At 37.9% G+C, this 12,248-nt stretch overlaps 1 protein-coding gene across 3 annotated transcripts in view; it reads right to left on the minus strand.

The window, feature by feature from the left end:
- LOC128016216 (inactive rhomboid protein 2) overlaps nucleotides 1-12,248 on the minus strand; it is a 58,414-nt gene that overhangs the window by 8,139 nt on the left and 38,027 nt on the right. For all 3 annotated transcript variants that reach the window (XM_052600706.1, XM_052600705.1, XM_052600707.1), the window contains 7 exons: nucleotides 7,327-7,488; nucleotides 6,552-6,637; nucleotides 6,393-6,456; nucleotides 6,064-6,158; nucleotides 5,521-5,596; nucleotides 5,265-5,365; nucleotides 4,957-5,110 (listed from right to left, as the gene is read on the minus strand). In XM_052600706.1, coding sequence (XP_052456666.1) covers nucleotides 4,957-5,110; nucleotides 5,265-5,365; nucleotides 5,521-5,596; nucleotides 6,064-6,158; nucleotides 6,393-6,456; nucleotides 6,552-6,637; nucleotides 7,327-7,488 — 738 coding nt within the window. The remainder of the gene's footprint in view (nucleotides 1-4,956; nucleotides 5,111-5,264; nucleotides 5,366-5,520; nucleotides 5,597-6,063; nucleotides 6,159-6,392; nucleotides 6,457-6,551; nucleotides 6,638-7,326; nucleotides 7,489-12,248) is intronic.

Consider the following 12,248-nt stretch of genomic DNA (forward strand, 5'->3'; position numbering starts at 1 on the left):
GGGACCATCTCAGGGCAAAAACGAAATTCAATACGTACTGGACTTGAGAACAAAACTCCACACATTGGGGCGGCTATCAAGGGAGAATTTGTTACAAGCCCAGGACCGCCAGAGTCGGCTGTATAACAGGGGAACTAGTTTACGTAAATTTGCACCGGGAGAGAAAGTACTTGTATTACTCCCAACGTCGAGCTCTAAATTATTGGCTAAGTGGCAGGGGCCGTTTGAGGTTGCACGCCAAGTCGGGGATCTCGATTATGAGGTAATACGGTCCGATAAGAACGGGGCGAATCAGGTTTACCATCTCAATCTCCTTAAAAAATGGAATGAGGCGGAATCAGTGATGTTGGCAATGGTGATTGGGGGGGGGGAGGATGATCTCGGGCCAGAGGCGAATCTCAAACCACAATTCCTAGCCCTGGCTCCAGGTGGAGATCACCTCTCGCTGTGCCAACTCACTGATTTAACGAAGTTACAGGCAGATTTTGCCGATGTCTTTTCGCCCCTACCGGGCCGTACTAACCTAATTCAGCACCATATCGAGACCGAGCCGGGCGTGGTAGTTCACAGCCGGCCGTATCGCTTACCTGCACAAGAAAAAAGTAGTTCAGGCTGAATTAGGCGCTATGCTTGACATGGGGGTAATAGAAGAATACAACAGTAACTGGGCGAGCCCGATAGTTTTAGTTCCGAAAACGGACGGCTCAGTCCGGTTCTGTGTGGATTATCGCAAGGTGAATACTGTGTCGAAGTTCAACGCGTATCCAATGCCGCGGGTTGACGAGTTGCTTGATCGGTTAGGCACGGCTCGCTTTTATTCGACATTGGACTTAACGAAGGGTTATTGGCAGATCCCCTTGTCTCCATTATCCCAAGAAAAAACAGCTTTCACAACGCTGTTTGGTTTACACCAATTTGTTACCCTTCCCTTTGGCTTGTTCGGGGCGCCTGCAACCTTTCAGCGCCTCATGGATAGAATCTTGCGGCCCCATGCGGCATATGCGGCTGCCTACCTGGATGATATCATTATATTCAGTAATGATTGGCAGCAGCATATCCAGCATCTGAGGGCTGTTCTGAGGGCGCTGAGAGGAGCGGGCCTCACGGCCAACCCAAAGAAGTGTGCGATTGGGCGAGTGGAAGTAAGGTATCTGGGCTTCCACTTGGGGCATGGACAGGTGCGTCCCCAAATTGATAAGACAGCCGCTATTGCGACCTGCCCACGTCCCAAGACCAAAAAGGAGGTGAGGCAGTTCTTGGGGCTGGCGGGATATTATAGGCGGTTTATTCCTAATTATTCGGACCTCACCAGCCCCTTGACTGACCTCACTAAAAAGGAGGTGCCAGATACGGTCCAGTGGACGGAGCCGTGTCAGCAGGCTTTTACCCAGGTCAAGGCTGCTCTATGTGGCGGGCCGTTATTACACTCTCCTGACTTTTCTCTCCCTTTTCTGTTGCAGACAGACGCGTCGGACAGGGGGCTGGGGGTGGCCCTGTCCCAGGAGATAGAGGGGGAGGAACGGCCGGTGCTGTACATTAGCCGCAAGCTCTCAAAGAGAGAGGCTAAGTACAGCACCATTGAAAAAGAATGCCTGGCCATCAGGTGGGCCGTCCTCACCCTCCGCTATTATCTCCTGGGACGGGAGTTCACCCTCTGTTCGGACCACGCTCCGCTGCAGTGGCTCCACCGCATGAAGGATACCAACGCGCAGATCACTGGTTGGTATCTAGCTCTTCAGCCTTTTAAATTCAAGGTGATCCACAGGCCGGATGAGTGGTTTAGGCAGAAATTATTATCACCTGTTTCTTGTTCTAGTAATTGGCGTGGAGAGGGTATAAAATGCCAGGAGAGACGGAAGCAAGGGAGAGAGAGTGGGACTGCTGACGGGAGTCGAGACCGGAAACCGGAAGCCGGAAAGCGAAAGCACCGAGTGAACGCAGCAAAATAGAAGTCACCATATGGTGTTTGAAAACGTTTGTTTAATTTCTGTTAATAAATATACGTCAGCAGTCCAGCCGACCCCTTGTCCTCTTCCTTACCCATACGAGCTCACAACAGTGACATTCTATTCTTTTGAGTCAGAAGACTAAAAAGAGCATTTATGTAGATGTGTAATGTTTATTTATTTATTTATTTACAGCACTTTTTATCAAACAAGCTAAGCATTCAAACTACATTAATTATACTAAATAAGTTATTTAGTAAAAAAAATTGTTGTGATATTATATTATCTAGTATGGCAATTACTACAGTGATTTACAAATCATTACTAATATTTGTCAGAACAGGCTTGAAATTTCAAAGGGAACAAAGAAGTTATATCAAGAAAGGGAAAATTAATCAGTATGTTGAAAGATACCCTGCAACTAACCGAAATGGGTAATCAAATAATGAGAAAAAAATGAGACAAAAAAACTCAGCTGAAGTATCCAGTTCACTCACCACTGAAAAGAGTTGAGTGCATTGTATTTTCGGATAGAGCATTACACAAATCGTACTTTCATACTATACTGCAAATGCTGTAGGAAATCCAGGAATTCCATGATTCAAAATTTACTATGCACTATGTAAAGTGTAAAATGATGTCTATATACTGTAGAAATGTATAGTATATGATATTCTGCACAAGTAATTATCTTGCTAAAGGTAATTGTTGCAGTGACCTCACTTCCTCTATGAGCTTTTTTATTTTTCTGCAAGCTCAGCAGTGCTTTTTAGTATGTCATAAACATAACTAATCCATCCCTAACAAGAGAAGTGCATTCCAACTTTCCGTCAGCACATAAGAATGGAGATAAGAGCCTGGATTAGCCAAGGGCTAATAAGCAGATAACACACGCCGATCACCAGATCTACATGACACAGATACAGGTAAAGAACACGCAGTGCCAGAACGGAAGGTGACAAACTTAGTATATTGGGCATGTTCAGTATGTCTTGGTAAGTGTGGGGTAAATAGACAGAAAACTGTCAAACACAGTGCTAAAACTCAATCTGTAACCATAAGTTCTGCTAGTATCAGTACTATAAAATGCATTACTATATCACTATTATGATGTTAGGTAAACATCACCATGAATCCCCAAACTCTGGGCCATCATCACTTTGATGTAGATGGATCTTAAGAGTGATTTAGGCAGTTTGTTGTTAACTGCCTTGCACACAAATGTGTCAGGAGACACTGTATAACAGTCCCTTTAATAAGTCTTAATGAATCTGCAAAAATCAAACAGTAGGGACTGAGCCTCACAATGCAAACTACATTATCACCAATGTTGGTGGCAGCAGAAGATATAGAGTGGGTTTTCCTCTTTATTTCCTGGTAATTTTTTAGTAAAAACCATAACTGACTATATTGTACTGTATTTTCTACAGAAATGTTTGAGAATATCGTGGGTCGTGGAATTTCTGGACTTCAAATAAATCTCTTGCTTTTATATTCTCCATACTGAGAAATATGGAATAGTGTAATTGAAATGGGACATCAAGCAGTGACCACAGCAAATAGTTCCTTCAGAAAGCAGTTTCATTTATGTGAACTGCCATTCAAATTGTGAAAAAGAAATCGTTTCAGCAACTAAAACGTGCACATCCCATTATACATTTGTTTTAATCTAAAACCTTTATGTTGGAAAAAAGAATGATAATTCATGTTATTCAGCAACCACCAAATGTTTCCAATTATTTGGAGTTCCTGGAATTCCCTGTTACCAGGAATTTCATCTATGGAAGCTGATTACTTTGAATTGGAAAAAGATTGGACTGCAATTCCAATTTTAATGTAGACTACTGAAACAAAGCAATCAAGATACAACTAATTAATGTGATATTAGAAGTGAATTTGTGGAATGCATAAGTTATGATTGCTGGTTTGTATTTCAGAATGCCTTTGCTATAAACTGGATTAAACAGGTTTGTTTGAGTTTTAACAGATTTGTGGAGGGGAGCTGAGGTAACAGGAGGTTGAATAAGGGTAATAAAAGTGGCTTTTGGTTACATCTGATGTTGTACAAATCGGGTAAATGTCTACCAGATAAGGACAAAAAGTAACAATTAAAGGCAGAGAAAGGCAGTAACAGAGGAAAGTTGAGAGAGATAGGCCACTGGGGGAACCTTTTACCCTCCAGACAGAGTTATTTATTTCACCCAGTAATCCCAAACAGCTTCTCGGTTAAATGAATTAAGCTTCTGTACTTGGCAGATTTAATTGGGGGCACATTCCTCTGTCCTCTTCTTTTCCTGCCTCGCTTTCTCGCTCTCTCTCACTTTCTCATTTGGCCATTTCTCTTTTTCCCCAACAATAAATAACTAACTACCTTACAGTAAATAAAATAAACAGCCTAATCTTCCCATAAGTAGATAATGTTTTGCAGATAACAGAAACAAATTAAGAAACAGTTGACAACAATTCAAGAAATTTAAGAATAAGTAACTTTAAATATGAGGTAACTCCTTCACTTCTCTTTGGAGTTTATATTAAATTGCACTATAAAGTGTATGTTTGTGATGTTAAAGGATGATTATTAACATTCACAAGCATATCCTGAAAGTGAAGGGTTGTTCTGGGTACAATACAAGTTCAGCTGGCAACTGCCATAGACATTATGTTTCGACTCATCCATCAATTGGTAAAAACAAAAAAAACAAAAACATTTTAATAATGCGTTATGAAAGGGAAATCTACGGGGTAATGCATGTCACAGAGCGTAGAAGTAGAAATATTTATATTATAGTATTACAAAGACCTTTATTGAAAGTGTGTCAGTTGTGTCAAATGTATACCTTTTTTTAAACCAAGCATCAGACAAGTAGAAATGCCAGAGATATTTTTTTAACTTAAATCGTATTAAATCTGGAACATTACTAAATGGGAAATATGTGTTGGCATGGGATCATTTCAATGCAATTCAAACTTTTAGCTTAAGTTTAAACTGTGCAGTAGACTTATGCCATACCTCTGCTCTGTATGGTAGGAAGAGGGCACTGGCAAGGTTTCCTGTAATACCACTGACAATGTAGATGATGGAAATGCGTAACCAGCCAGCTAGTTTCTCCAGGTCTCTGAGTACAGTCATTTGGAAGATCACAGACACCAGACAATGCAGTAAACTGAAAAGCAATCACATGGGCATGGGTCAAAGAAATTGTCAATAACATTTTAATGTTAATTGTCATATCTATTAATAGTCTCAGTCGTCCTCGCCTTTCATGTACAGAGATCAGAAATTGAGGAAGAGTGTATTGATAAAGACCTAAACCTTACCCAGCATGAAGAAAAAGGGAGAGCCACAGTCTATAGAATTGATCTGGGACATTGGGGTTCAGGAATGGCAACAAGCCACACACATCATTCAGGCAGTGAACCTGTGAGGATACAGATGTTTGAAAAATAAAAATGTCCTTCCTCAAACTTTTACTATTAATTCTGTCCAATGAAGTCTATATGCAAAAAACAGTGCACTATTGTCTGGACCTTGATGGCTGACCTGAAAATATATGCTTTCAATGTGAATGGATACCTGTGAACACAGTGTGGCCTCCTCATGGAAATATCCACGCATGAAGTGGCAATACTCCCAAGTTGTAATCTCACATCTTTATAAACAAATGAAAATAGAACCGTTAAACTGCATAAAAACATAGTTGAAAAAATAAATCTGTCCGATCAAGAGTAACCGAATGCAACTCTGTTTAAATGCTACCCCCCCCCCCCAGAAAAAAACTAAATTCTGTAATTCTCTCACATTCAAGTTTATTCTTTATATTCTCTAAAACCTTTCCCATCTACCGCAGCTCTCAAATTTAATGTGTTCACATGTATTGAAATGTGTTGATAGTTATGGTGGATGACAAGATTTTAAGTGAAAATAAATTTAAGTCAGTTCATGGCACAAACCCTTTTGTTATTTCACTTTTGAGGGAATTATTTATTTAAAGCCAATTACTCTGAATGGAACTAGATGGTGGAACTAGCTTTTGAAAGTCAGCATATGGTGTTTACAGGTTTAATGCAAAAAGCCAACATTTAAACCTTGTTTTTAATTTTTTGTAATTTTCCTTACCTTCCTTTTGTTCCAATACAGCACGGCCTGCCCTTTAGTGTGCAGTCCATGTGTTTGTATCCGGTGTGGTTCCATGTTTTAGGGTATGTACAAATCTGCAATAGTGGTGTGAGGAACAATAATAAAGGCATAAAAGTCCATATATATCGATATCAAAAAGATAATACTGTAGTTATTAATATAATTTTAAAACTTAAGCATTAAGGTAATAATTCTATTCACTTTATTTATTGTTTGTCTTCATTCTCTGAATTGGCAAACATAATAATAATAACAATAATACAATTTTAAGACATTTAGAGACTTAAATTAAGGTAAAGTTTTCTCACTGGCCACTCTGTGATGTTATCAGACCAAACATGTGGTCCTGATGAGGCTGGCTCTTCACAAGTCCTACTCCCGACATGGATTGCAAAAACAAAACAATGTTTTTAAAAAAATTATCAAACATTTCTTCGCACAGTGAGAGATATTTCATTGAAAGATACCTTGGGTCCTGATGGCAGACTGCACGTGAAGATTCCACGTTGTCTTTATTCTCTTTGTTCCATTTTATAAATGTTGCTAAAGTCTCCTAGGATCAGAAAAGAACAAAAATGTATTTAGCAGTCATTTAATTATCTTAAAGAAATAAATCAAGACATCTTTATACTTTCAGGTCATAATGAATTAAAGTAATTAAAAGCAATGTTCAGTTTGATTCCTCAAGGTGGTAGACAAGAGCTTTGTTTGAAATGTATGACTAATAGATACACAACTCCTTTTTTGTTTGTGTATACATAAAGTAAGATTATGTGCAGGTGTACATGTGGAGTGTTTAGGTGCATGTATGTGACACAGTCAAGTCACCTTTATTTGTATAGCTCTTCATACAGTACTGATTGTGTCAAAGCAGCTTTACAGTGTCAAACAGGAAAATAGTTAGTCAATAATGCAAGAGGACAATAGTCATCTTTCAGCTAAAGTCGGTTTACTGATGATTCACTGATGTCATCATCCGGTTCAGCACTCTTCTAATAGTGTCTGTGCAATCAGTCAAACGTCCCCAACTAAGCAAGAGTGGCAAGGAACCAAAACTCTATAGATGAGAGAAATTGAGATAAAACCTTAGGAGAAACCAGGCTAAGTCGGTGGGGTTGGGGGTTGGGCAGTTGTCACAGGTTTAAGATTGTTTTTTATTGTTACACACACACACACATACACATATATATATATATATATATGTGTGTGTGTGTGTGTGTGTGTGTGTGTGTGTTATATTACCGAACAGTCATCACTCTGGGTCTGTACACATCCAGAACCATCATTCTGTACACAGCAGCCAGACTCTCTTTCTAGATCTTTGGCTTGCTCTGCTAGCTTCGCTATTTGACTGTCTCGTCTGAGGCATGGAGAAAATTTTGCTCCCAAGTGGATCAGATCCTCCTATGGAACAAATAACACAGCAGCAGTGAACAGAGGTTTATACACAGATGCCGCAAAGAGTGCAATTAAAGTTTTGTCAGAAATACTAGTGTAACAACAGTAGAACAGCTGATTGTTTCACCCTAACAACCATAGACATTGTTCCCATATTAATATAAGTTATTCTTTCTATTACAAGAGAGGCAAAAAAAATTCTTCCACAGAATCTGAGTATCAGATTCTCTGTTTTATGTCTCTATCAGATGAGCATCAGATTCTATGTTTTATATATGTATTCTATATCAGATTCGTCAAGTTTTTCTCCAAAGTTTGCATGCCTGTAACTCAAGAAGTATTAAAGATATCTTAATATCCTTTAAGATTTCAAGGTTTTAAGGTTTTATTTTAAGGTCCTATATGGTTCAGTGCCAGTGATTTATATATGGCTCCAGGAGTAAATTGTTAAATCATACACATTTTCAGTGGTCAAAAAAACAAATGTGGGGTCACTGCATTCAGCTGAAACTTTTTCTCTTCAAGAGGAAGATCTGAATAACAAACAGTCTGGAGCCCAATGTGACTCAATGCCCAATTTATTGAATTTTACCCATTTTCAGTGGTTGAAAACCAAATGTCACTCACTTTGTATACAGCTGCTACCTCAAAAAACATTGTATTTAAAGGAGAATGTCACAAGAATAAATAATGTTGGAACTAGACATTTAGCTTTTTTCCCTCTATCAAAAAAACTTTCAGGGATATTTGTATGAAGGGATTTTGTACATTTAAAGGACATCACACAGTGCCTGAAAAAGGGGCTAACTTACTAACATAACCGACGTGACCACCTGCTTACACAGGAAGCATTCCTTCTGTTGGAAGTTACCTAGCTGGGGACTATTTTCAGGCACTGCGTAATATCACTGCACCTGCTGCACCCATGGTACAACAGCAAAGTTCCTTGATTATTATGCCGGAATGAGAGTATAGTTCCTAGCCATATCGGCCTAGAAAATCTGAACTTTTCATTTCGTCTTAGTACACGATGTAACTACAGAAGAGTCCAGTTTTAAATAGGAAAAAAATTTAAACTCAAACATAAAAATAAAAACATTTTGAGATGCTAAAGGTCTAATCAGATTCAATGATCTAAGCTAAGCTGCAGCTAAAAGTGCTACCGCCAGACCCGGAGATGGATGGATTTGAAAATGGTAAAACTGTTTAACTCTTGGGGAGTTGGAAAATGAGCCTATTTTCAAAAATAGTGAAGGGTTCCTTTAAAAGCTTCTGAAGCTACAAATAGTTCAAACATGCAGTATTGTAACTATGTTTGAAACAACTCCCTCGCCTTATAGGGAAGTGTGGTTGCTCTTCCTATACATTTTATTCAAAAACCAAGATTTGTCACACATGAAATACTTATGCAACATGTGAAAGCATAGCTATAGACCAAGTAGTTTTCACTGCTAAGGGACATATTTGGCAGAATTTGACAGTAAATCAAACTTTTACACATTTAAGGTCTCTCACACCTAAAATAATTAACACTGGGTAATTCTAAACCCCAGGTAAATGAGATCCTGGTTAATCTTATTTTGTTTCACACTGCTGACACTTTACCTGGAGCTAACAATTAATCCTGGTTATGCATAATATGAAGTGTCACATTATACAACCCCAGTTCCAGAAAAGTTGGGACGCTGGGTGAAATGCAATAAAATAAAACATTTATAATTTGTTCTTTCTCTTTAACATTTATTTAAAGTACTAAGCAAATAATTCAAATGTTTTCACTGGCCAACTTAATTTTATTTTGCAAATATTAACACATTTTAATTTGGATGGCTGCAATACACTCCGAAAAGTTGGCACATAGGCAAGTTTAACACGGTATGACATCAACTTTCCTTTATTTACAATGTTTAATTGTTTGGGAATTGGTGATACTAATTGTTAAAATTTTGAAAGCAAATTTTTTGACCTACCTCACTTGATACAAGACTTGAGATGCTCAACAGTCTTTGATCGTCATTGTCAGATTAACCTTTCCATTTATAAATAATTCAATTTTCAAAAGGAGACAGAACTGGACTGATCTAGTATATTCACTCTGTGTCTACGAAACCACTCTGTTATAGCACATGCAGAATGAGACCTGGGATTGTCTTGATCTAATAGCCATTGAATTCCCATGAAAGATGTCATTTTGATGGCATTATGTGTCTCTGTACAATTCCAGTATATGCCATCATGTCAATGGCACCTTCGCACATATGACAATCACCCATGCCATTTGCTCTGCTGCACCTCATACCATGACAGACATTTCCTTTTGCATCTGTCACTGATTAAAGTCTGGATGGTCCCTTTGGGCTTTGGGACTGATAACTCAATGTCTATTTTTCCCAGTAACAAGTGGAAATCTGGACTCCTCAAACCACAGCGCACATTTAAATTATTTTTAACTATCTGAGATGAGCTCTGGCCCAGAGAACTCCGTGGCATCACTGCATAGAACTAATGTTTAGCTTTTCCTAGAGTAACAGGGATTCAGGTTGCATGTATTGATGCAGCGACAGACTGTGTTAAGTGACAGTGGTTTTGAACTATGACCGCCCAGACTTACACTTTCTTATGCAATGCCATCTGAGGACACAAAGGTCATGCACATTAAGGTTCCCTGCATTGCCTTACACTGACTGAAATTTCTCTGAATTCCCTGAATATTTTCAAAATATTATGTATGTTAGTTGTTGAAAGACCTAAATTCTTAATGATTTTTTATTTGCTTCACACTTTTCTCAAGAAATTTGGCACAAAGTGGTAAGCCATGATCCAGCTTTTCTTTTTAAAAAACTGAGATGCTCCTTTTATACCCAAACATGATACCCGCCCATTACCAATTCACCTGCTTACTATGAACGGTTTCAAAATTGTTTAATTTTGATATTATATAAACTTTTCACTTTTATTTAGCCTCTGTCCCAACTTTTTTGGAGTGTGTTTTAGCCATCAAAATCTAAATTTGTTTTTAGATCCTTACACTCACATTTTTTTTGTAAATCTACATTTACAAAATACATTTTAGTTTGCCAGTGAAAATTGGAAAAAACTGGAAAAAATGTATTTGTGCTTTTGTGAATTAAATCACAGATTCTGTATGTTATTGCATTTTACAAAACATCACAACTTTTCTGAAATTGGGGTTGGTACATTCCTAAACCCTGGGTTACTGCTATTATTTGCATACTTTACTTGAAGTGTCAACATTCATGACTTGATAAACAAAAATTCACAACAGGTTTTCATCCAATGAAAATGGGTAGGATTCAACAAATTGGACACTATGTCACATTAGGCTTCCCATATCTCTGGGACTGAAAAATATATGGGCTTTTAAAGAAAATTTTATTGAGAACCAAAGACTAAATTCTCAAACCCAAAGAGATATTCTTTATAAAAGTTAAGACCCGTCAATGCCATCCTAAAACGCCTCATTTAAATATGACCCCACGTCTACATCACTGTATAGGAAGATTTGCATAACACCGCCCAAATGTTCATGCAAAGAAAGAAGGCATAACTTTTATCCTAACTTTAGTATTGTTGCTGCCGATGCTGCCATGTCGTGGAGATGCTGTGTTTCTTTGTGAAAGAGGAACTACCTTGTTTGGTCGTGCAAAAGAGGACACAACTAGAAATCAGTGGTTAATTTGTATTTCCAACACCATTCCAGAATAGTTTCAACCAAATATTTAGATCTGTACAACACATTTTTCGTAGGATGAGGACTGTGTCCTGGGAGAGTAGTCTATAATGCCGCTTTTCTGAAAAATAATGCTGACTCACAGCCTGAAAGTACGTTTTAATATTTAAAGGATTTGTAACAGATGATTCAAACAAGAGTTTTGAGCAGTGTAAAGGAGCGCTTGTTGTTTGTAGTTTCTCTGATCACAAATGGAGACATGGTTTTATGTTTACGCGGCACAAAGCAACACAATGTGTAAAAAGACGATATAAGTCATTATAATCAATTATGTCCCCACAAGATGCTACAAATGCCTATTTTGTAATGGGTTGCATTGGTTTCATCTCATCGCACCGGGAAACTCTAATTTACAGTATGTGGGAAAAGAATAGTTTTGAAACTTAAATGGCATAAACACATTTCATTACATCAAATACACAAAATAATGTTCTTTTTTACCAACATCATGACAACTTTAAAAGAAAAAAGTATTAGCTGAATGCAAAGTGACCCACATTTGGTTTTTGTCCACTGAAAATGAGTACAATTAAACATTTTACTCCTGGAGTCATATTTAAATCACAATATCTGTAGAACTGAACCCAATAGGGCCTTAAAAAGTAAGATACCGAAAGGAAAGTTTAACACCTGAAATTTAAGAGCATATTTTAATATAAATTCTTTAAATGTCTATAACTTCTAGCGCATTATATTTAATGCTGTTGATTTGTAAGATTATTACTCGATAATTAATTTATGTAGCCTACATTTTTTTCTTGCCTCCTATGGGATTATGATGTGCGCATTGAGTTTGTTTTTATTTCCTGAGTATATCGTGTGCATCTTTATACAGTCAGCCCAGGGCCCCACAAAGGCTTAAGCACTCATCACAAGATGTGTGTAAAACCACAAAACCATGGTTGTGTGCAGCGGTGAACTAAATGACAGCTAAATTATACTGACATCCCTCTCAACTTTACAGCTTACCATTCCCACTTATTTTTTCTTTTTTTTTTTCTTCAAAATTGCAGTG

The sequence above is a fragment of the Carassius gibelio genome, chromosome A6 (assembly GCF_023724105.1).
Source record: "Carassius gibelio isolate Cgi1373 ecotype wild population from Czech Republic chromosome A6, carGib1.2-hapl.c, whole genome shotgun sequence".
NCBI lineage: Eukaryota > Metazoa > Chordata > Actinopteri > Cypriniformes > Cyprinidae > Carassius > Carassius gibelio.